At 42.3% G+C, this 25,842-nt stretch overlaps 2 protein-coding genes across 2 annotated transcripts; both read left to right on the top strand.

Annotated features, from left to right (window-relative positions):
- The first annotated feature begins 34 nt into the window (after positions 1-34).
- Positions 35-9,712, top strand: LOC119371844 (ethylmalonyl-CoA decarboxylase). Its single transcript, XM_037642306.2, has 4 exons — positions 35-376; positions 1,368-1,554; positions 3,592-3,776; positions 7,241-9,712. The coding sequence occupies exons 1-4, from the start codon at positions 238-240 to the stop codon at positions 7,540-7,542; spliced, it is 813 nt and encodes a 270-aa protein (XP_037498234.1). The 5' UTR covers positions 35-237; the 3' UTR covers positions 7,543-9,712.
- Positions 9,713-16,095: 6,383 nt separating this feature from the next.
- Positions 16,096-25,479, top strand: LOC119371842 (glutathione S-transferase Mu 1). Its single transcript, XM_037642303.2, has 7 exons — positions 16,096-16,331; positions 20,572-20,712; positions 21,729-21,810; positions 22,667-22,767; positions 23,490-23,585; positions 24,282-24,392; positions 25,336-25,479. Exons 1-7 carry the CDS (start codon positions 16,296-16,298, stop codon positions 25,438-25,440), a joined length of 672 nt encoding a protein of 223 aa, XP_037498231.1. The 5' UTR covers positions 16,096-16,295; the 3' UTR covers positions 25,441-25,479.
- The last annotated feature ends 363 nt before the right edge of the window (positions 25,480-25,842 follow it).

The raw sequence follows: 25,842 nt of genomic DNA, 5'->3' as shown, positions 1-25,842 counted from the left end.
GCAGACGCATATCGCGCGTTCTGTCGAGGCGGCGTGGATATCTGACGCCTATAATTCAACGGCACATTTGTTTTTGTTTTTTTCACCTTGTGAGTATAACATAGTCGACAGTAGCCAGCTGTGCGCTTGCACGTCGCATGACGGATCGGACTAGCTGTCCGCGCGGGCTGCTTTGATATCCGGAGATTGTACAAGCGTGCCAACAGAATCGGCGGGCCGCTCTAGCGCGGCCTCGGCATGTCTCTCGTCAGCGAAGAATTCCGTGCCAAATTGAAGACTCTCAAGTCCAGCGGTAAAATCGAGCTCTTCGAGGATGTTGCCACCGGCATCGCGCGTCTCAACATCAACGATCCGGCAAAACGGAATTGCCTCTCCGGTAAGTCGTGATTACTAATGTGATACCGTGCTGAATCCGAAACCTGCACCGTTTGTAATGTGAACATCACACGGCTTCGCTCTTGGTGTGGTTTGCTCGTTGAATTTACGCTCTAACATAGTCGAGGTCACATATCCATGAAAATATGCCATAAAACTAAAGCCTCCCAGCCAACGCCTTCAACGCGCGCTGATAGTGTTTTCCTTGTTCCTTGACGTAGGTAGCTTGTTAAAAATAATCCGATAATTTCGAGCATGCTTAACCTGTAGAGCGTTGATGTACGGTGCACCTCTAACCTTGCATATTTGCATGAATTGACTAACTCTAATAACGCAAAAGTCATGGATATCGGACGTTTTGTCAATTTTACGGAAGCTGCAGCTATGGAATTCAAACTGCTGGAACGCCTGAATTGATCGTGATCAAGCCGATGCAATCCGAATCGAATTTCTCCATCGTGATTGGTTCCCCTCGGCCTGCGCAAACGAGCCACTCGCGATGGAAATCGAAATTCGATCGCGATCGAAAGTTCCCCGCATCCTTCCACATTTAACGGCGGCCGGTATTAATAAATTTTCAGTTGCGATCAATTGGCTGATTTGCCCAAGATGCGGAGGAAAGCCAATAGCGGTCGAGATTGATAGAAATCTGAAGTGCTCGTGTAACACCCTTAATGTACAGTCGTGATAAATCTGAGAGGGAACGCTGAATTCGTGTTTAGTAAAAAATTACTTGTAATGTGCCGATATTAATGTGACGTATTGAATTGTGAGAGAACTTTTCTACTTGTGCTTATATTGTTCTGAACACTTGCGCTTGCCAACTGTGTTTAGCCAGCATAACCTCTAAGAGATTATTTTAGTTAGTGTTCCCTCTTGTATTGCTCTCGACTGTACATACAATGTGCACGTTGCATTTCACAGGTCGTGGTGCTGACCAAAGTCGACAACGCGATAATTTATTACAAGATTTCTTTCATTTCGTTTCGCAGGAGAGATGATGTTGGAGCTGGAAAACGCCGTCGAAACATTGGAGCACTGGCCCCACATCAAGGCAGTGCTGCTTTGCGGAGAAGGCTCGTTTTTTTGTTCGGGTGCAAACCTGACATCTATGAAGGCCATTTCTTCCCCGGACGAGGGACGCCAGATGTCGGCTCTCATGCAAAGCACCTTGACTAGGTGATCTCCATTTTAGAGTTACACGTACCTTAACAGCATGTGAACTACGCTGCAGCTGTATCCATTGTATTAGTAGGCCAAAAAAAACCGGATGTCCTGTATTTCATGGCTTTGTATAGCTCACTGCATATAATTCTACCAGCGATCAGTATAGCTTGAAGGCACGAACCACAGTTGTGCTTAGCTTGAAGGTTTTGGAAAACCGGACATCCTGTATTAATGCAATAGCGTTAAAGAGCTCGTTTTGCAGAAATTCTGGCGTCGGCGTCGTAGGTTTAGAGCGAAAAATGAGCGTTGTGCGTGAGCAAAAATTTTTTGCTGCACTATTTGTGCTTCATGAACTGTAGGAACTGCACGTGGCAGATGCCCTCTCATTTTTTCTTGCGTATGTTTCATCTCGACAGACATGCGCACATTTTCTTTTTTATTTAAAGGAATGAGTGTGGGTGCATCAGTTAATAAGGCTGTGAAGTCAAGAACTTAAAAAAAAACCAAGAAAACTTCAATTTACTAGCATTAAAAATTTTAAACAATTTATGAAATAGCAGATTCTCTTTCTGCATTTAGTGTACAGTTTGAAAATAATTGCTTCGTGTAGTGGCTGTTTCATTAATAAAAACAAAACCCTATGCTAGCCAACATTCAGCTTGCGCAAGGCATTACGCAGGCGTCTTCTATCATTTCTCTCTGCAATGAAGCCAGCTTGCGGTTGCGTGATTTCATGCAAACTTTGCCTACGTTGACCTGCAAACACCTGCGATTTCCTCTGTGAAATTTTAAGTGCCTTGCTATAACATTAAGCGTCAGTTCATAAATAATTTTTATGAAAAATACTTTCTTGACTGTCTCAAACAATACCATAAATTTTTCATTACGCAGAGAAGTATGTGTTATGAGCATTGACTAAGACAGTGTTTTTTTCATTGGAAACGGTATTTTTTTCTGTTAGGCGGAATAAGACAGGCGTTGCACCTAAACTTGTGTTACTTGGTTAGCCCTCTTCCATTTTTGTATGACACTAAAAAACAAGGGTGAAATGATCAGTGTTTGGGAATTTAAAACAATGAAATAGCGGCATCGTACAAAAGCATACGTTTCATATCACCTATATTCCGAGGAGCTGCGAACTCTTCGTGTGAAAAAATTTTTCTGGTGGATGCCACTCAGCAGTGAATAAATTAAAGTCGCAATAAATATTCAGACGCCTCATTCTTTTTAGATGTTCAGCTGCCAACTGAAACATACAAGTAGTGTATCTCATGACACATTGGATTGTCTATAAACTGAAAAAGCTTTATCGAAATACTTTTTCAGTCATCAAGGATTATTCCACTTACCCGTTTCTCTCTGGTGTTGAAATTTGTGATGTTTCCTATCTTTCTCAGAATGCCTGTTATTGGTGGAAGGTAGGAAGTATACAGTGTTTTTTTAAGAAAAGAATACAAATTTTTCGTGAAAACCCTATGACTAATGCTTCTGTCGTTTTCGCACACAAACTTTACGTTTAGGTGGAAATACTTTGCTGCAGCTAAAATGACACTGACATGTATAATATTGCTTGGCAGAAGCATACAATCACACCCCAGGCATGAAAACATGCGAAATGCGCAACGAGTGGCTGGAATAATGGCCCGCCCATTGCACAGCGCTCTGGCATATTTAATCATCAGCATTGTCAAAGTGTCCAGGTATTCGTGTTGCCTTACGGATGCTTAGTGGGTACTTCGCCAGTTCGCAAAAAGAAGGAATTATTGAAGTACAGTTGGGCATTCGCAACTGTACTTGCAATAGGCATTCTAGGGTAGTTTGAAATGGCCAATAGTATGCGCACAAATGTTCCTTTCCTTCAGGCACGGTTGAGGTGTCCACCTATAAGTGAAGCCAGGGTAGCGAATGAGAAGGCGATGCACACGGAGCCCGATTTACACGCTATCACGTTCTGCTCGTGAAGGCGAAGCGCAAGTGTCCTCCAAGTAATTTGTGTGAATGGTAAAGTGGCACTGCCTAGGCAGCTTTTTAATCTCCTTTTTCGACCAGGTTCAGCAACCTGCCGATGATCACCGCCGTCCTAGTAGAAGGCCGCGCAATTGGCGGTGGAGCTGAGCTGACCACGGCAGCGGACTTCCGCATCATGGCCCCCAACTCCGAGGTCCAGTTTGTTCACGTGCGCATGGGCATCACTTCTGCATGGGGCGGCATGACTCGGCTAACGCAGATTGTTGGTGAGTGCAAAACTTCTGCCTGCTTTTTTATAACTCACAGATTTCGGTGGCGGCATTGTACGCCAAAAAGTCGGCGCTGGCGAGTGTACAGAAATGCGATCCTTGAAGGTGCGCCGATGGCGTGCATATTTGTATCTGCCGTTTTGCAATAATTCATGCTCTCTTGATTGTAGGCTTGTCGGCAATCGATGATTTCTGAGATGGCAATCTGATCTTCTATTGGGGTGACTTGTCATTTCACATTACCACATTTCACTGTTGCCTCGATATCAACGCATGACCGCCATTGTTGCCTGTAGCAACTTAAGTGTTGCCCTGCTAAGCATGTGGATGAAGGTCCAATTCCCGGCATGGCGGAAGGAAACAGTTTGGAAGGAGCATTGCACAACGCAGTAGAAAGAAAGAAAGAAAATTAGTACGTAAGACACGCACACGCCAAGCTTTGCTTGCCCCCATTTTCCCATTAGGGCAAGTGCTCCTGGCTTTTTTCCAGATTCTTGTCAGTCTTTTTCATGCATTATATACTTGTTCCAAGCCATCACATTGGTGGCACCATCTCTAGATGGCAGCGTAAATAGAGACACTTGGTGCGTGTGTTCAATGTCACAGATCTCACATCCCATTGCTGTGGCTCAGTGGTTCTTAGAGAGAGAGAGTTAAAGGAAAGGCAGGGAGGCTAACCAGGTTGTACCCTGTTTACTACCCTACAAGGGGGGGGGGGTAAGAGGAGGAAAAATATTGAATAGAGAGAGCAAGGAGGAAATAGGGAACAAGTAATACGCCCACACACGTATCAGCGTTCACCGCGCACACTTACAGTCACAACCGAGAAATCTTTGAGACGTGTTCCTCTGCGGGTCTGCAGCTGAGTGCAATGTTGTGGGTTCGATTCCTGGCTGTCGTAGCTGCATTGCAAAGGTGACAGAATGGAAAAAACACTTGTGTGTTAAGATTTGAGTGCATATTAAAGATGAGTTTGTCAGAGTTAACAAAGGGCCTTCCACATTGGTGGCTGTCATAAGCCAACATTTGACTTTGTTAGCCAACTCTTAGTTAACTTAGTTAGCTTAGTGGCTGAGTTGTAGTGCCACCAAGTGAGACAGGTAGGTTCAACTCTCAACTGCAGCGGCCGCGTTTCAATTAGGGCAAATGGAGTAATTCAAAAAACACCCGTGCACTTTCATTTAGTGTAAAAAGCCCCAGGTAGTAAATTTTTAATCTGAACTGTCCTCCAATTTAATTGCCTCCCAATAATAGTGTGATTTTGCCACAAAAAACCCCATAATATACCTTCATCTTTTTCTTTGTTTTTACTTTTGGTAAAAGTTTTTCATATGTTGCACAGGGATATATCTTGCTCTTAAGTTCGTGTACACAGAATTTTTTGCAAACATTGTACTGTCCCTGAAATGGCAAGTGTGCTTTTGAAGTTGCGAGAGTTCTTTGAACGGGTAACCGGAGGCGTAGTTTTAAGCTATCTCAAACTCGTTTAAAAATGTAAGGACTGATTCAGCACGTGTAAACTTTTTTTTTTTTCAGTACTTCAGCCTCCTTAAATCACAAGGAACAGGAGCACACTTTTTCAATTGTCATAGCCATCATTGATGACACCCTTTTTCATTAGGCATTATCCCAAAATGTATCATTAATTAGGAGAATATTTATGCTACTACTGCCCGTAAGTCATGCTATACCAGTTCTATTCCGTTGATTTATGACAACTCCTCTCTTGAATGCAATGCGGCACTGCAGCTAACATAATATTAACATTAAAAAAACCGTGAGTAGTGCCTAGCTTTAGTGGCTTGTTGCTGCAACCGCAAGTATCAGGTACGCATAACAGCTGTTCACTGTTTTTAAAAAACAGCTGTAGCCTTGTGTATAGAGAGCATTCTATGCGTGTCATTCTGAATGAGGAAGAAAATTGTCAGAAAAACCACATCCATGTAGGAGTAGTTTTGTTTGGCCCTGGCTTTCATGTGCTGTTGCTTTCCAATGAAAAAAGAAAAAAAAGGCTTTGCATTTTCTGGCGAGTTGTTTGTGTTGTTCTCTCTATACATCCTGTTCCTTTTGCACTGTTGTTGGGTCGAACCTCATTGTAACAAAGTCCGTCTGACATGAAAACAGCTTTGGTATATCCGACAATTTATTATAAACATATATTCTTAACACTGTTTTAGTGACAACACTGTTTCTCATTTTAACTTAATAGTGTCTGAATGCGAGCCATTTGGTATGTATCCATAGTTAAAACAGCGAAAATTAAAACGCGAACAAAGAAACTGCTTTGGAACTGCTTTGGAAAGCAAAGCAGTTGGCAGTCAGCGCTAGTCCTGTGTCTACGTGTCCATGTTTTATTTTGTGCTGTTTTTAACTATGGATATTTCTCATTTACTTCATTTAACCAATAATTCGTTATACATACTCATTCATTATATCAAGCTTTGACTGTATTCCTGTGAAAATGAAAAACTATTTGGATTTTTTAGTTTATCTGTTGAATGAATGCATCAGTAATTAACTAAAAGAGGTAAAAAGGATTGTTGCAGTTACTTCGACTACAGCTGGCTGATGGCCCTGTTACAAGATGCAATTTTCAGCTGTTACATATCGCTCTCGGACATGAATGAGAACATAGTGTTGACGCAAACGTTAGATTTATACGACCTTATTTTGGTACAATCGACACTTCAGTGCCAGAAAGACAAAGGGGCCAAGATGTCATCTTATGCATTTTCTAACGAATTGTTCACGATTATTATGGAACCATTATATACATTTTTAAAATCTGAATGTAAATGTATTTCTGTGCCATATGATTTTAATCACTGGCAGGAAGTACATGCACAAATTAAGCATTAGCTGCAAGCATTTTGAGAAAAAGAACAAAAAGAAATCTTGTTGCCATGAGCTGTCAAGCATGGTAGTGATACTGCCTTCAGCAAAAGTGTCATTCGTAGCACCATGCAGCCCATTTAAGTACTATGGAGATGCATTGAATGTGCAGGTAGTTCAGTTCACCCGAAGGTCAAAGTACGCGTTTTTTCCTCGTTGCCATACAGAACTCCAAAACAAGTTGTACGCTCAAATGTGCACACAGTGCTTAAAGGGGATATATATGTGACGTAAGAACGAAGCTATGTCATTAGAAGTTGACAATGAAGAAGTGCGCAAGCATTGGAATAAAGGCGTGGTGTCTGGGCCTAACCATGTCTCCCATTCATAGCATCACATGTATTGTCAGTTTCTGTACCAATTACTGGTGACTCAACAAAACTTTCATCGAACTTCGAGACTGCCCTAGTAGCACGCATTGTTGCCATAATGTTGAAGCAGTGTTGCCAACGTTACTTCAACATTATGGTAACAATGCATGCTACTTGATTACAACGTTGAGGCAACATTCACGGCATTGCAGTAATATCGCATCAATGTGAAAATTTGAACTCGGGTCTTTGCTGCAGGTCCCACATTGGCATTGGACCTGTTTGCCTCCGGACGACCACTACGCCCCGACGAAGCGACACGGACGGGCTTCGCCAGTTACGTCCTGAGGGACGAGCAGGATACCAAGGAACAGGCGCTGCAGTGGATCAGCGAGCGGATCAAAGGACCGGCCGAGATTATGCGAGCCATCAAGCTTGGCATGGTGGCTGCCCGAAACCTGCCCCTCCAAGAAGCGTTGCAGCGCGAAAACGAACTCTTTTCCTTCGTGTGGGGCCAGGAAGCTCACAATGACGCTCTGAGGCAAAACATGAAGCACTGATGTTCGTCATTATTATTGTTACTTAATAGTTTACGTGTCCGTAGCTTCGCTGTAGGGCTTACTAAGTTTAGTGTGTTTGGAAATGTGTGATGCATGTGTTGGAGCTGCATTTGCGTTGGTGATCGACAAAGGTCACGCGACTCACCACACCTGGCCTTCGAGGGATGGGGGAAAGAAAACTAAAAGACTTTAACCACATGAACACGGCGTTTGCGTTTGTGTGGCTGTAGTCTTTTTGTCTTTTCCTGTCACAATATTTTCTTAATAATGAATCCGTACCAACTCGCCCAATTATTAGTTTTCCTACATCTGTTGTCAGCGTTATTGCCACATAAAATAACCGTTAGCACATTGTTGTCTGCACACGAAGAAATGAAACTAGGAGAGCTGGTTACATCACGCAGCCAGCCTCGGCGAGATAACTTTTTGGGAGGCCATTCCCTTAACTTGTGTCTGATGCATTATCGGCCCAACACGTGACCTTTGAGGGACTGAGAATGTATGTTTGGCTGCAGTGTCGTTGCATTGTCTACGCTGCAAACGCAATCTGGTGTAAGCCATTTGTATGTTGAGCCGACGCTTTTTCTTTTACTTCAGTCATGTCACAGTATGCTCTCTCTCAACTGTAACGTGATAGCACGAAGAAGCTCATGTCACAGCAAATGCGGTATCGTCGTCGGTGACATTGAATGTGAATGAAAAATCACGGTGGATGCAGAGAATAGAAACAGTTCAAGGCTCGCTCGGATTGACGCAAAGTATCTCGCGGGGGCTCTTGCAAACAAAGTGATCTTTGTCCTCCGTATTCCTCCATGTTTACTCCTACGTCATCCATTGGTTAAGCAGCTTGGAGACTCCAGTCACGGAGCTGAAAATCCAGGCGGCCAGCAACTGACCTGAAGCAGTTGTTTCTTTATCAGAGTGACCATTTACAACCAACTTGGTTATGCAGGCTCTGCAATTCACTGTTTAGGGTGCCAGCTTGTTCGAGTATAGGGCCTAGAATATGTATATGATCTGGACTGCTTTAAGGGCAGTGTCATTTAAAGTTTTTTTTTTTAAAGGGTCGCAGAATTGCAACTCGAAACATTCTCTTTACAAGGAAAAGTGTCTTAGGGATGACGGCAATGGTAACTTGTCCAGTATTTTGTTGTTTGTTCTGGTTTAGTTGTTCCTGGACGTCATATTATCTTGATTACTTTCTTGAATTTGCCGCATTAACCCTTTGAGTGTCACCAGCGTACATGTATGCTGATAGAAACAGATCCCAAGTGGTCATGCCATACTCTTAGGGTGGCAACCGTCGATGATCTCCTGCAAATTTTTTTAATGCACCGCCGTTTCTTGTCTTCCCGTAGAAGCACTTTTTCGCTGGCACACTTGACTACAGTGTGCCCATAGCCACGCTAATGCTCCTTATATTTGTCACTCGTGCGCATTCCATTCCGAGTGATGGTTCTAAAGAAAGGCGATTTCGAATTTATCATCTGAAGCGTCGCCACGAGATGCTTGCCTCCATGGCTCTTCCAGGCAAGCACAGAATTACTTCACTTACAAGTAAGCGTTCCTAAATCGGGGACACTGCCATGCGAGCATCTCTTTTTGCGAGACCTGAAAGGACTGACACAATCTCGCATTGTGATTTAACAATTGGTTGCTGTAAGTTTCCCGCTGTTTTTCTTATGGATGTGCCTTACTGAGATTCCTCGCAGGTGTTCATGCGATGTACCTTGTTATGAAAGCATGGGCGTGCATTCTGTTTCTATATTCTTTGACGAGCCACTTCACCTTCTCATTCTTCTGGTCCTTCAACATTGGTTTCAATCCTGCTCACATTTTTCAAACTCGTGTTTCTAACACTGTGGTGTACATACTACACGCAGAAAAACAGCCATACGAAATTACTTTCCGAGCTTGCCGCATGGAACATTTGGAGATGTTCGCAATTGTTGACGTGCGAATAAACAGAAAGCCTGCGCTAGTGTGCCTCAGCTGGGACTGACAATTTCTTCACATTGGGGAAATGTCAAGCTCCTATATACTTTAAGCGTATGGTGCTATATTTTTTAGACTGCTGTGATCAGCACATGCTGCTTTCTATGGGCTCTACTTCATTGTAGTTTGTTGCTGTTAAGCTGTTCATTTATATTTCTCCTCAAGGTGGCTCAACGACTGTTCACAGGTTCAATTTCCAGCCACAGTGGCTGCATAGCTGACAGGAACGGTGTGCACAAACACTTGCACACTTATATTTAAGTACACATAGAAGAAACTCACAGCAATCGCAACCAACTGAAAATCCTTGACTACATTGTATGTGATAGCCTAAGTACTTATTTCTTCTGTCGGTAGTTGCATGTACAAATTTTGTGCTTCTATGCAAAATGCAGTTAACTTTGACTTTGCACACAGTAGTGCATCAAGGAATTATACCAGCCGAAAAGAGACGAACACAGGAAACGGTGAAGGAGACAGAAAAGCGGCTAGTCTGTCTCCTTAGCCGCTTTTCTGTCTCCTTCACCGTTTCCTGTGTTCGTCTGTTTTCGGCTGGTATAATTGCTTGATGCAATGCACCAACTAGCCCAACAACGAGTTCTACTAGAACACAGTAGTGGCACTTGTCGGCAACGTCAATCGTGGTTTATATGTTAAGCTGTTAGGCAACATCAATAATTTATATGTTAGCATTGATCGTCAGTGAGTGTTTTGCCTAGTTTCAATAGAGTTTCAATAGTTTCATCAGCTTACTATTTTTATAGTGATGTATGGAATACATGGTTCTGCCTACTCTTTCCGAGTGTGATATAGTTTTACAACAATTTTGTGAGCATTTTGCAAACATGTTTGTTTGTTCATGCATTTTACTGGCAAAATCAAACAGCACTGTAGGTGCATGTTGCTCTCAGATTAATTAACTGTGCACATGCTGAATGTGAACAGATCGAAACTGTGTTGCCAGCTATTTCGTGCGAGATTTTCAAGGTCAGTGTTCCTTATAGCCACATTTCATGTTGTATGTGTCATGAAATAGTTTTACAGCCTCTATCACATTGGCAATAATGCTGTCTGTAGACCCCTGAGCAAAAGTACATGGACCACGGAAGCACGAGCCAAAATCTCTGTCTACGCCATTTAGTGGCGAGCCGTCTGCTGTCGAGAGCATTACTTTGACAGAATACACTCAAACCTCGATATAACGAACACGGATATAACGAATTATCGGTTATGACGAAGTAAATGAAGAATAGTCTCGTTATAGATAGTGTTAGCAATAAACGTTTATAACGAATTTTCGGATATAACGAAGTTAATTTGGTGGCAGATGTGACTTTGTTATAATGAGGTTTGTAGCTGTTCAGAGCATTACTCTGACGGAATATGTCAGAGAAATGCTCTCAGCAGCAGGCGTCTCGCCACTAGACGGCGCAGATGGAAAAGGTCCGTATACTTTTGCTCACGGGTATACAGTACTCACGAACTGAATTGCAACAATTTAGGGCTAAGTAATGCACATACTTTCATTTCCACTGTCTTCAGTTTGGGTCATATGGACGTAATTTCAGCTTGAACGCTTAGATCAGAGCCAACATTATCTTTAGAGACCAGATTTCTAGCGATATGACATACTTATCTCGAGAAATCGTGCTTACTGGTTGGAATACTCAAAATTTTGATGTCGTGTTTCAGTTAGGGTTGCCACCTTACCACTAGAAAAAAACCTGCTCTCCGGTGAGAGGGGGGGTGGACCTATACAGTTGGCTGAATTCATGCTGAAAAAAAAGGGGCGCTATGTTCAGTCTTTGACACGCAGTGTCATGTATTGTAACATTGTTTGCCTAGTCATAAGTCAACATAAGGTACATGTATAAAAAAACAAAACAGAGCTAACCAACTATTCTGTTGACATAAAAATGAATTCCGTCTACATATATGCAGTCCATTTGGGACGTAAAGCCCCAGCAATTATTATTAATACATGTCGTCCACGGCCAGGAGCCAGCTCTTGTTCTCAGGTTGAGATCTCTAGTCTTTTGGAAACAGACATTGACGCAATTTTCGCTGCTTTGAAGGTGGAGAATTTACAATCATGATGCAAGCATGTAACCACTGATGTTAATTTTACGCTCTATTTAAATGATCGGTATAACTGGAGGGATCAATTACTTCGAGTTTTTATGGGCACAAGATGGAAATTGGTTGAAGATTGCATGAAAGTTTTGGTGACTGACGAAAAATATTTAGTATCTTCGAAGTTGCTGAATTTATGCTTATAAAATTTTTTTTATAACATCGCGATGGCCAAAAAAGCCGGCCAATGATGGCCGGTCTTAGGTGCGGACCGGCCACTGGCCCACTGTCTAAAAAACCGGCCGGTTCGGTCTAAAACAGGGCAGGTGGCAACCCTAGTTTCAATCCGTGAGTAATGTACTTGTTTAGAGAAAGAGAAAATGCTCAAATTAGTTGTTTGACCTGATGATTTCCTCAATTTCAATATTTGGCTAGTTCAAACTGTTTGGCCGTATTGTTAACCTTTATGGCGAAAGTGCTTATTTTCATTAATAGCAATGGAGCTTGTGATACAACCGAGCTTAATTGATGAAATGCGAAAGTGAAAGAACAAGTACACGTAAGGCACTTTCTGAGCATTGTGATACTGCATAAGCTTAAAAAAAGCTTGCATTATATTCCTTACGTTAAAATCGGCCTCTGTATCATGCCTTAATATACACGCGTGGTTGGTGCATGTGCTTTGTTGATGAGGTCACTTGGGATTTAAATATTTAGCATGGCATTCTAGTCACAAAATTGCATGAATTGGAATAACTAAGCACGATAGTGAAATTTCACTTGCTCTGAATCGAATCGTTTCTAGCAATGAGAAGAGTAACAGGCTAAATAGCTTATGAAAAGAAAGAAAAAAGTGTAGTTCCTCGGAATAACCATCAGTATGTTAATATTCATACTCTGGGCATTAGCTGTTGATTCTGACGCATTTATTATTATTTTTTAGGTCTGTTTTATTCACCCTCCTTAGTCCTTGAATTCTGTAGCCATTAATATAGTTAACCTATGCAGCTTATATTTTTGACATTCGTTGAGGTGTTTTAGCGAATCTCCTCTTCTACATATTTGAAGAACATATTGTTGGCTTGAGTTGGTCTCGAAGATCTTGGGCTTATAATAAAGCTCACAATTTGTGTTCGAGATTTTGTTAATGAAGTCGTAAGTGATTGTTTAACTAGGCTGTGCAATGTATCACTGCATTTCACTTATGGACTAAATATAGTATTAAATAAGGAATTAAGAATTAAATTTTTATATTTTTATTTCCCTTTTTGTCATGTAGGAGAAATGTTGGATTGCATTTAATCAAGCCAAAACATATCTTATCCTAGGAGCTTATGTATAATTATATTTGACATCTGTCATATTTGTGGAGTAATATATATATATATTTAGATCTGTATGTTAAAAATATAAAATGGAATCCATGGCTATGATACATGACATGTGAATTGCGATTCCCATTTTAATATTCCTGTGTGTAAAGGAATGAATTATAAACAGAAAATAAAGCACACAAACACATGTGCATATTGTGCTGTCGACGTGCATGTACTTTTGATGTTTTCTAGTTTTACACACACACTTCAAAAGAGGCACTGAAGAGAAATAATAATTAAATTACTTTTCTGCACTATCAAAACTAAACCAGAATTTATAAACTTCCCAGTGCCAAAATGACTTAATCTGCTAACTACATAGTTATCCTTCCTGCCAAGTGAATGGGCCCGCCACGGTGGTCTAGTGGTTATGGCGCTCGACTGCTGACCCGAAGGTCGCGGGATCAAATCCCGGCCGCGGCGGCTGCATTTCCGATGGAGGCGGAAATGTTTGAGGCCCGTGTACTTAGATTTAGGTGCACGTTAAAGAACCCCAGGTGGTCAAAATTTCCGGAGCCCTCCACTACGGCGTCTCTCATAATCATATCGTGGTTTTGGGACGTTAAACCCCAGATATTATTATTATATTGCCAAGTGAATGAAAATAAAGCTTTGATAGAATATGTTGCCGGTCTAGACTCTTTTTTTTAGCCAGAAAACCTGCAAGGACGAAAGGGGGTTGGTGACGTAGCCGTACATTACATATATGTGACCACAGGAGGCTCTAGAAGGCACCAGCATTTTCAGTGACTGAAGCAAGGTATTGGTATGGGCTAGTTGGTATTCTGTATTAAACTGCAGTGCTCGTCTGTGTTGTTTCTTTGTCCCTTCATCTCTTCCTGCGCTGCTCGCAAGTTTACTATCAGTGACTGTTGAAAGAGGTACGTTGCATGAGAGTGTTTGTGGCTGCTCGATCTCACTGGTGGAACCTAAGGACAATACAGAAAGCTCAGTTGTTAGTGCGCAGAACATTGAAGAAAATGAAGAATAAAGGTACAAGACAGAGTGAGATCCATCTTTTATGTGTAGTGCTGCGCCCTAGCTGTCGCCGTTCTTCGTTTTTCGCACTAAACAAACGAAAAAACTAAATGTGGAAGGCTTTGTCCAGTTGTCTGAAGTATGTGCCTGTCGTAAGTAAGCGGATACTTTGTGGACAGGGCCAAGAGGCACGAAAATAGCATCAACACTCTCAACGCGAGACTGACATATGGGCGCCACTGTTTACGCACGAAAATTAAGATGCACAAAAGTGGCTGCATGCTATGTATTGCATTTTGTTCATTTTCGTCAATAAGTAGCATTTTGCAAAGGAAGCAATAAGAAAATAAGTGCAGATAGTATTTCAAACTGAGCTTTCTGTGTCTTGACTCCATTACCTTAGCTGTAGCAATATATCATATGGACCATATGTGTTTGAGCATCTCTTTTCGTTTGACAGAACTGCAGCTAAAAATTCACTGTGTGATTTGGAAGAAGCATATAAGTTGAATGTTTACTGCAACACACAAGCAGATATGCACACACATGCACCATGCAAACCTGCATGTGTGTGTGTGTGTGTGTGTGTGTGTATATATATATATATATATATATATATATATATATATATATATATATATATATATATATATATATATATATCAGGAATGAAGAAAGAAACTACGACTTTCGTTGGTTTGGCACTGTATATTTTCACTAATGTTTCGTCTGGTGGACCAGACTTTGTCAAAGTGTGCCTGTCGTGCCTATAATATATATAGCCCATAATATATATATATATATATATATACATATATATATATATATATATATATATATATATATATATATATATATATATATATATATATATATATATATATATATATATATATATATATATATATATATTATGGGCTTAGCCAGAATTTCATTTTTTTTTTGGGGGGGGGAGGTTCAGCCATACTTATTTATGTATGTTTGTGCGTGCGTTTGTATGTGTCCGTATGCACATGCAAAACTGAAAAATGGTGGGGGGGGGGGGGGGGGGTTGAACTCTCCCAATACTCCCTGGCTGCATATATATGAACAGTAATATGTCTACGCGAGCACATTTCATGCCATGAAAATCGAATAGTATCCTTCGATTATTTGCCGAGGGGGACAGCGTACGTGGCATCGGTGCATGCCAATATCCTTCGCTCGGACAGGCGCACCCGACACGCCAAAAATACGCCCTCGTGCACGGAAGACAGGGAGACACGTCGCGCTGGAACCGTACAAGGACGTGAGTGAGTCACCCACACGCTCATTATGTGTATTGTTATTCTTGTTCTTACAGCGTTTTGTAACAGCCGCACCACAGTGAGGGGGAGAGGGTGTGAAGCGGCGGGACAAGGCGCTGCAGACAGCCTTCGCGGACTTCACTCAAGGCAGCGCGTAATTAAAGCGCCGTGCCATTGACGGGATTCAGCTGCCTTTTCCGGCACTGCCCACCGTCCAAGACCGGCTATTATGCGGCGGAAACAACTTTATTTTTGTTCTTTCTTTCGTGAAGCATCGTCTCCGCACGACCCACTTCCACTCGCGGCCGCAACCCTCCTCTCACAGAGCTTTTACACCTTAGGCAAGAAACTTCCACGCACCGTACACCTCCTACGCCTACGCAAAAACAGCACCACAAAAAATAACACACAGAGTTTAGCGCCATCTGCGCACAACTGTGCAAACTATTTACGCTAGTTTATTTAAAAGATTAGTTTTGAAGTAGGTTGCATTACGGCTCGCAGATAGCAAAGCAGTCATGCAGTGCCAAAAAATTGTGTCTGCGCAATTGTAATTTTTGAAGTCGCGTTGTGCAACTAAGCTCAACTTCGTTCGCGCCGCGCTGCTGGCGCTACGCTTCGGCAGCCCTCCTCCTCGCCCAAGCTCCATCCCAAAGCCATTTCCTCGCTCTAGCCTCGCCAAGGTGTTTAGTGTCTACGTTAGTTTCTAATTTCTCCGCTGCACGCAGTAAGATTCAGGCAAGCAAGGGTAATGGCGCTGTAAGTCAACCAATTTTAAGACTGCTCGACGAAGTGCACGTGCAGCGCCAACACAACGTCGTTTGAATCAGAAGTAGTTGCAGCGGCAACTTTGTAAACTACGCTGTTTTCAGAGAGTGCCGCGTAAGGATTAACGCGAGTGTTGCGTTTCCCGCAACAGGTTTTGAGCGGGCCAGACAACCGGGAAAATCGGTGCCGCAACATTCGCTTTTTGACGCGCCTCTCAAACGGTCGTGGTACTTTTCCGTGCGTGGTTCTTATTTGAGCGCGAACTTTATCATCAACCATGGCTCCGGTTCTTGGCTACTGGGACATTCGCGGGGTAAGCGAGGCTGTTAGCATGCTTTATAAGCTTTAACCATGCTACTACATCATTTGCAATTCCTGCTTCTCAAGCTTCCTCATGCTTGGTTGCGTTTTTGTTAGACCCGTTATCCGGCCGGGGATGCACGCCGGCTGGGGGGGCGCGCCATCTTCTTTTATTGAAGTCTGCGATCTAGAGCAACTTGAAATCGAGTAGTCTGCATGTTGTTGCTCAGCATTTTATGTGCCGTCACAACTGCCGTACTTAAGGAGTTAATAGTTCTGCCGTTTCGCTTTCGTCTTTACTCGTGTTTGATCTTCGCTTTTGGATCCTCGTCAACAGAAACTCGAGGCATTTCTCGTTGATCCTAAAGCGGCACCTGCGTAAATAACACATAAACGTTCAGAGTAACTTTCTTTTTTAGCAATGTGTGTATTGTAGCGCGCTTCAAGTCTATCGTATCCGGGTCAGCTTACGTTAAGTGCCGTGGTCGCATTAATATGCATGCCGAATAAGAAGCACGAATTCGTGACTATCACAAAAACTGGTATCACGGGCCTCTTTTCGAGGCGGGGTCGGGTTGCATTCCTGTACTCGCTGGACACCCATTTACGAAGGCCGGCCGGCGCGTCACGCCCAGATAGTCTGGCTTGGCGTTTATAAAAACTAACCCGCACGTGCATCTCAAGGATGCGACCGGCTCTGCCTACGGCATTCTTTATACTTAAGACGAACTTTCGTGAACAACTTCGCACTTGCTGGTTTAATACGGCCGTTAGCAACAGGTCACAGTTCAGAAAAAAATGCCCTTTCTTCGCACGTGCTGCAGTAAATGGCTACTTTATCGTGCCAAAAAAAAAAAAAAAAAAAAAAGGCTCTCCGTTAACGGTTTTGCCTGTACTGAGGGGAGCCTACTACTCTGTTCGAGATAAGCTCGAACAGAGTAGTAGGCTCTTATCTTTCCCGCCGTTTCGCGCGGTAAAGATACAAACGTGACCTCGTAACTGTTAACATATATAATTGCGTGCTGAAAGCACTAAAACTTTGTGCAGGCCGACACTTTGCGAGCATTGATGCGCGGAAACAGCACAAAAGTCGCGTTATTCTATCTTCAGCGATTTGCTTATTTATTTATTTTTGTATCACTTCCGTGTAGCGGCTAGGCGATATATAGCACACAGGTGCGCGAACAAAACTTCCCGTGCGCCACCACCTGTGAGATTTATGTTCTGCGCGCACTTTATGTAAAGCCGGAATTAGAAATATAACGAACTGGAATATATGTGTAGGCTGCTAGGGCTCTGGAATCGGCTGCACCCGTTGTGTTGGCGGCCACGCGGCGTTGCGCTGTGAAGCACGAGGGCGTGAGTTCGACTCCCGGCGGCTAAGGGCGCGGTTGCATAATTTGATGGGGGCTCTACATAGATTAGTTAATTCAGAGTTTACACGCTACGGCGTGCCTGATCGCATTGTGGTCGTAAAACACGAGCTCTTACAATTACATATCTTCAGCGGCACGCGAATATAAAAGTTTTTCTCTTTTTTTTTTTAATACTAGCCCGAATTTCTTAACTAGGTATCATTCGTTCAGAAGTACTTGAGTGTCATTGTATTCAGTGCTGTTTCGTACTGCTCATTGTGAAAGAGATAAAGAAAATATAAAGGTACGAGTGTTGATCTTAAGCCACCTTTAGTGCACGGAACTATAGTCGGGTACAACTTTAGAAAAAAGCGGCATTTGCACCTCAAAGGCGGATGCACACGCGCTTCCACCAATGGGCGCGCGCTCTAGACTGACGTCACGAGCCGGACGGCCGGTGCCTCCGCTCAAGGAGAAGAAGCGGGACTATTTCTTTGCCGCGGAGGCAATCGGCTGCCGCGCTTCGGTCATATGGGCGGGGCCTATCCTTTTTTCTAAAGTTGTAGGCGCAGTTAGTGGAACGCGCCGTGCCTGGCGCTCTATCACGTACCGGCTCGTCGTAACCATGGCAACGGCCACTTGTTGTGTACGTTGGAGAGGAGGAAGGCGCCAGCCTTTGTGGGGGGGGGGGGGAGGGTGCGAAACCGTCCACTTGTCAGACTTCCTCCTCTCTTCTGTATGGATAGCTGCACGCGCGTGCGAGTTATGTCGTGTCGATATCGCGCTGCAAACGGTGCAGTCGTTACATTAAATGTAAGCTCCGCCTACTGCCGTCGCCTGCCTACGCAAAAAGGATTTGCATAGGTACGCCAACCAATTACGATAGCTCGTTTTCGTGACGCCGAGATCCTCTGCTTGTTGAAGGTAGTCTACTTTTTTTTTTTTCCAGAGATGCATTTGTGTTGCTGGTTTTGATTGAAAACTTTTACATTCAAATCAATTTATTTCCAATCTTACACACACAGATGGAGGGGTTGTAGGTAAAAGCTGCTTAAAGTCAGCTTGACGAGCCTACAGCAGGGAGGCAGTTGTAGAAATTATACAATTCAAAACGTAAGGATTACATAATTACACAAGGGTCACCGGAGAATACGCAAATCAACACTATATGCATATAAGCAAACTTAAACATAAGCCACGTTGTCTAAATACTTAGCGTGAAGTTCTTTGCGAGTACAGGTAAACAAATCGAAATCAGTAAGAGCGTAACTATTCAGCAGAGACGCAAGGGTATAACGAAGGCGTTCTTTTCCAAGGTTAGGTCGAGGTGCTGGCACGATCCATTCTTTGCCATGTCTTGTTGGGTAGCACACTGATTTGTTCCTTAGTTCCGCTAAGATTGAACGTCCCAACAAATTTTATCAGAGATTCTGATATCAGTCAGACAGAAAAAAGCAAACATATTTTCTAATATGCCTAGTGTTTACATTAGCAGAGGGAAAAATACTTGTGCATTGCATAAAAGCTAGCTGGTGCGACTCTTACAAAGGTGCTGGAGAAGCAAACTGGTTTTGTAGATGTAGGGATTGAAGGCGTTTGTATCGTTTGCCCCAAGGAATGCGTTGCGAGACTGTTAAAAATCTTGCACATTTATTAGCAAAAGCAATTCGAATAAGCTTGCTAAAACGGTTATTTAGTACAAAACGTAACTAGTCAATGCATCAGGTCACTACCCTTTTCCCCACCGCATGCGCCAACACACCACTGGCCACACTTTCCGCCAGTCCGCTGCCGGCTGTCCGGGCAGCGCCATGGCTGCCGCTTTTCAACCAAAAGAGTTGGCCACGCGCATCGATAGTACGCACCACATATCGCTTTGATACGAGCCGGGCAACGGACATGGCTCCTTAATGGCCTCATAAAGAAATGCTTTATCTTCAGGGGAAAAGGTGATGAATTCACAAACGTTCAGCTCTCTGTTTATTGTTTGCTTTGTGTTTCATAACTGGTAAATGTTAATTGTACTGTGAACTATCTATCTCTTGAACAAACTTCCAAGTCAGACAATGGTAATGAAATCTATATACTGCAGGGCAATATATATATATTGACTATATTATACTATAATATATCACTTTATTATTGCAGGGAAATATATTTGTACTAGTCTCACTTGATTTTAGGTCTGCAGACTTGTGTAGTATTTTGCCAATAGGCATTTAATGGCTGACGTGTTCATTCAATTCGGTTAGTATGATAAACTGCACGAGCGCTTGGCTTTTGAACTCCACTCGTCTTCCTCATAATGAGAGCTTAGCATTTTAGAATACCCTTAGTGTGGAGATGGTGCTTCAAATTTTTGCAGTGAACTTTAATTTTGAGTAAAGCAGCTACTAAAAGACAAAGCATGCCTAAAATGCTTCAGTACATGTTCTCCGCAACAACTGTCATATCTTTGCTGTATGCTATATTAGATATTTGCATACACACTTAAACTCGTTAATTGGGGAGTTGATTATTGGAAGTCATGGCCTTAGTAAACTTATCGAGATGTTCTTGAAGAAAAAAAAAACAAAAAAAACTTGTTTCTATGTAAAGCAGTCTTATACGGGCCACTTGTACAAGGTCTTCAGAGGCATTTAGTCATGCATTATCATGTCGAACCACCAAAGTACGATGTAGCACATTTCGGACATGGCTGACCAACTTGTTCAGTGAATACCTGGGCATGTTATTCCAGTACATGTAGCAGGGAGCTCGCAATTTCACTGGAAAAACTGCCTGTTCTTTCCTCCAACTTTCTTATTTTGCTGCTCTTGCATAAGTGTAAATGTAATAGGTTCCTGGTGCTATGTTTTGCGTATGCTGCAAATTTACCTCCATAATTTTTCTTCTCAGTTGGCCCAGCCCATCCGTCTGCTGCTTGCGCACGTGGACGCCAAGGTGGACGACAAGCGCTACTCGTGCGGACCCCCGCCGGACTTTGACCGCAGCTCCTGGCTCAACGAAAAGACCAAGCTCGGTCTGGAATTCCCCAATGTACGAATGACCTCTTGTTGGCTTATTGATATTTTCACACTGGGTAGGGAAGCCCGTCTCGGTAGTGACCTCAAGAAGCGGATGTTGGGGGGTTAGTTGGCAAGACATTATTGTGGGAACCTAAACTGCACTGGGGCAAGACACTAGAATAGAGAAAGACAGGACGAACGATGACTAACAACTGTTGTTAGTGTGCCTCGGTAGCTTGGTAGATGTGACGTTTAACTGATAACTGCCAGGGTGTGTATTTGATCTTTTTAAAGGTGGCTGTGTTTTGATGGGGGTGAAAGAAAAAGGTGCCTATGTACTTAAAGGGACACTAAAGGCAAATAACCGTTTAGGCCACACTGATAAATCAACTTACAAATGTCTAAAATGTCAATGTTATTGATAACAGTGCTGTGGCAAGTACCTCAATTACTAAAGTCTGGCCTATGCAATAGCCTGTGTGCAATAGCTTGTGGGACAAGTCCCTCAATTACTTTAGTAACCGAGGTACCAGCCACATAGGCTATTGGCCCAATATTCAAAGTATGCATATTTTGACTTCTCAGAGTAAAGCTTTGTTCTCTTTTTTTTTTTAATTTCAACTAAATTTGGTACATGAAACGTGACTCCGGGGCGTTCTACTGCTAGCTCAATGAGTTAGCACATCCACTGTATAATTCTATCAATAATGCTCAACCATTCATTAGAAATAAACGATATTCTCTATGTAAAAACCTCTTTGCGGGCCTTTAGGGGTGTTTTGAATAACCAAACAAAACGCAGCAGCACTTTGTAAGATGGCATAAAGTGCTAGCTACACATTTCTATTAAATTCTTGGGAGAAAACATCTTTTTGATGTTTACCTAGGTGGTGCGCAAACTCTCATCCCAACACCGATTTTCTCTGAGCAACAGCCAATAATCTCAAAGGTTCTGCTTTTGGGGGCACTGTTTTTGTTTGGCCTCCGAGGAAGTTGGAGTGGTATTTTTATCAGTGTGCCCCACCATTTTCCTCTCTTTATTTACAGCTGCCTTACTACATTGATGGCGATGTCAAGCTCACCCAGAGCATGGCTATCCTGCGTTATCTCGCCAGGAAGCATGGTTTGGGTAAGACTAGTTTAATTTTTTTGTTTTGGGGCTGTTTTGACGCATTGCTTATTTTAACCAGAGGGAATGTAACTTCGATTATAAGTTTAGTGTGGGCTGGTTTATTTACATTGCTCTAATATATAGTGGTACAGAATCGAACGGAAGGCATGGAATTTCAGCCTGTGTGTTATCTCAGTCTACTACACTCCCAGAAAAGTGAGGTGCATATTAATTTATTTATTTATAAGATACCGCAGACCACCAATCAGTCCTTGCAGGAAGCTTGCTTGCTCATTTTGTGTACAGAAATACAATAAATGCAACAGAGTTAACACAAATAAATATGCAAATATACAAACACAACAGAGAACTTGGGAATATAAATATAAAAGAAAAATTGGTAAAAGATATTTCAGAGAAGCAGTGTAAAGCAAATGGTTGAAGTTCAAAACAGTAAATAAAAAAGGAGCGAATGGTCCCAGAAGTGTTAGATAAGTACTTCAGTGAGAAGGTTAGTACATACGTGTCTTGGAGTTCCACCCCAACTCTGTTCTAGGGAAGAAGGAAAATTGAAGTATTTGTCCTTGTGAAAAGGGTTTGATGCATGTGTGTGATCGTGACGTTTGTGTCAGATAAAGCGCAATTTCTCATTTGCAAATTGCTGTTGAAAACTACTTGTACACGCACAGGTGAGGTAGAACTGTAGGACCGCAACAGATTCTTTTTCTCTCTCTCTCTCTCTCTAAATGAATTTAATTTGTTCACTATATAATTTACTTGTTTAAGCTCGATAATGTTGGACTAGTGCAGAGTGCTTAATGTTAATGCTGAAGATCACACGTGTGAGGAGTTTCAACTCTGATTTGTTGTGCAGAGGGCAAGACTGAAGCTGAGAAGCAGCGAGTCGACGTCGTTGAGCAGCAGTTTGCCGACTTCCGTATGAACTGGGTTCGTCTCTGCTACAACCCTGAATTCGTGAGTATGAAGCTCTTGTTTCGTTCTTCTGCAGTGACGATTTCGTCAATTGCCCGCCGTGGCAGCTTAGATGTTCAGCTACCACATGCCCATGTTTTGTGCTAAAATGAGCTTTAAAGGCTGTTGAGCCAAAAAAAAAAAAAGTCGCACTTTGCGGCTTTGGTAAGAGCACATCAATAGTACTCATATATGATCGATTTAAATAAAATTGATTTTCATTAGCGTGACTTTCAGATAGCTGGTGAAAACTCCTTGAATGAGGTGTGCCGTTTGAGCCGACGTTTCACCGCCTATGAAGACAAGTTCACTTGTCAAACCGTTGACTCCAGTGACAGCCCTTGTTGAAGGAATTTTCATGTCTTCAGGCTTCCATCGTTGCCTGAACTTCTACGTTGTCAGAATTTTCAGTGAGAAGAAACATTTCAAGAAGATCTTCCAAAGTAGAGTTAGAAAGGAAATGCAGTTTGGTACATGATACATGCACTGTTCAGGCTTAATACAATATGATACAGTGTAATAGCGCAAATACTGCTGGCCAAAAAAGAATGTTGCGGTTGGGGACAAGCGATCTTTTTTCTTTTCTTTTTTTGTATGTGCCAGTGTCTTGTGTCAAAGAATCACGATGATGGGTATACCTTTGACAAAGGCCATGCAGTACGAATGAAATGGCTCATGATACCTTTTGGCTGTGAAATTAACTTTTGATTTTAATGTCCTTTCAGGAAAAGCTGAAGGGTGACTACCTCAAGAGCCTGCCGGCCTCCCTCAAGGCCTTTTCTGACTATTTGGGAAGCCACAAGTTCTTTGCTGGGGACAACGTAAGTGTGATGCATTGCATAATTGCATACATTTCAGGAGACTTAAGGGGTGCACTATAATTTTAAGTTATTATACCCTGAACGTACAGATGTACATTGCGGAGGGGAGGGGCAAAGGTAGATAGGTAATACATAACACATACCTCATTTTAAATGCAAAATGTAAAGCAAAAAATTGAAGACATTTCAGAAAAAATGAAATGTTGAAGTTAATAAATAACAAAAAAAGGGAGTGAATGGTCCCTGAAGTGTTAGATAAGTACTCGTATGGTATGCAAGATGGTAAGAATGGTGAACAAGAGCTTGGCTAGCATAACAAAAACATGACATAACTTATGTGGCATAACATGTACAAATTAAAATACGAGGCGTAACTTGATAAAGATGGCACGAAAACATATTTGCGGAACAATTTTTCAATCGCGGCACTTATAGAATGAAATGCCTGCTTCTGTTCTCTGCCATTCTTCCCATTTCTCCCTTCCCTGTGCATAGTACTGGTTAAAAGGGCTTTGGGAAAATGTGTTTATCGAGTGCGAATAGAAATTTGTCTAGAATTGGTTTTTTGCTACCACGTCATGTCATGCATATAAAATTACGTAGTGTACTATCATTTCATTATTCACCAGCACTGACCAGCTGGTCACACCATCTTTTATCTCCTGTGTGTAAACATTTTCTTCCTCCTTTTTCCAGCTCACCTATGTTGACTTCATCGCCTACGAGATGCTTTCCCAACATCTCATTTTCGCACCCGACTGCCTGAAGGACTACGCTAACCTCAAGGCCTTCGTTGACCGTATTGAGGTACAAATCATTGATTGAAACACTGAGGAATTTTGCTTTGTGCTCGTTTGTTCTAGCTGTTTCGCAAGTCAAGCAAAATGAACAGTTGTATGTTTTTATGTTGCAATTATGTCGCGCGCTGTGAATGAAGGGAAAAGGATATTGATAACGGCTTGTTCTTTCTTTCTTTCTTTTTCTTCTTTTTTTTTTCTTTACCATAACAACGCAGTCGCCCGCTTTCTTAACGGGAATTGAACCGTATAATGTGATGTTACGGGTCTGGTCGTTGTATCTGCATCCCGGTGGGAGGCAGCGAAGTCATGGCGAAACCTTGGCAACACAAAGTTGCATCCAACAGGAGGTTGCCATCGTTAAATCTAATCCGTTATTGCAGGCAGATCTGTGTGTTGGCGAGTAAATGGTGTTTCCTGTCAATTTCAATAGCTTGCTGTGTCGATGTGCAGCACAGGAACGCGAAGTCATTGATGACTCTTTAAAACTGCTGAACCAAGCCGTTAGCCGAAACATGTGCATGTGGACCTAGAATGTTTTGTTTCCAGTTGCTCCTGCCATGTGTTTGACATTATTGCAGTTAGAATGCATATCTTGAGCCTCACGCAAATAAATAGCTTCATTGTAGCCATATATTCAACTTTATTACAGCAGTTGAATAATAATTGAAATAGAGCATGGCCGACCAAATTCTTAAGATTTACATCAACTCGTCTGCTTTCTCTATATTGAGGTACCATTGTACTTCCTTGCAAATAACAGAGAATGATTTTGTTAGGTTTATCAAATGTAGTCGTAAAGCCAGGAGCCTTCCACTACGGGATCCTGTGGTACACTGTACAACATTTAAGTATGCAAAACTGTTAGGTATATCTCTTGGTGCTGATTTGCTGCAAGCAACATGGGCCTGCAATGAGGGCAGTGTGTGTAAATCTATTATCTTTCCTTGCAGGCTCTTCCTCATGTTGCGGCTTACCTGAAGTCGGACAAGTGCATTAAATGGCCCCTCAACGGTGACATGGCCAGCTTCGGCAGCAGGCTGCAGAAGAAGCCATGAAACAAACATTCATTTTCTTTCATTTCGAACAACGATTTTCACAATAAAATAAGCATTGACTTTTACTTGCGGCATAGATGGTTTGACTGAACTTAACTACTTATTTACCCCTTGAGACTTGCCGAACGTCTTTAGTAGTATGGCTTAAATAGGGGCCCTGCAACGTTTTTTCAGCTGCCTTGTGTAGCTCTGGAGCGTGTGTAGTGTTCAATACTGAGATGAACGCAAAAATAATTATAGAAATTGGTGCACGGGAACTGAAGTTACGAGTCCTTAATGTTAAAAACTTGAGCAACTTTGCTTGTCAAGCCAATCTGAATGTACAGCCACTGGCATTGTTTTCACTTGACAGAATGTCATTTCTGTTGCCAAAAATTGTCATTGTGCGTCGCTTTAGTCGGA

The sequence above is a fragment of the Rhipicephalus sanguineus genome, chromosome 10, assembly GCF_013339695.2.
Source record: "Rhipicephalus sanguineus isolate Rsan-2018 chromosome 10, BIME_Rsan_1.4, whole genome shotgun sequence".
NCBI classification, from domain to species: Eukaryota; Metazoa; Arthropoda; class Arachnida; order Ixodida; family Ixodidae; genus Rhipicephalus; species Rhipicephalus sanguineus.
This window is presented reverse-complemented; position numbering and strand designations above follow the sequence as displayed.

Coding starts and splice junctions, on each gene's coding strand:
- LOC119371844 (XM_037642306.2), top strand. CDS start 238: ATGTCTCTCGTCAGCGAAGAATTCCGTGCCAAATTGAAGACTCTCAAG. Junction 377..1,367: donor AAAACGGAATTGCCTCTCCG/GTAAGTCGTGAT, acceptor TTCGTTTCGCAG/GAGAGATGATGTTGGAGCTG. Junction 3,777..7,240: donor TCGGCTAACGCAGATTGTTG/GTGAGTGCAAAA, acceptor TCTTTGCTGCAG/GTCCCACATTGGCATTGGAC.
- LOC119371842 (XM_037642303.2), top strand. CDS start 16,296: ATGGCTCCGGTTCTTGGCTACTGGGACATTCGCGGG. Junction 16,332..20,571: donor GCTACTGGGACATTCGCGGG/GTAAGCGAGGCT, acceptor TTTTCTTCTCAG/TTGGCCCAGCCCATCCGTCT. Junction 22,768..23,489: donor TCTGCTACAACCCTGAATTC/GTGAGTATGAAG, acceptor ATGTCCTTTCAG/GAAAAGCTGAAGGGTGACTA.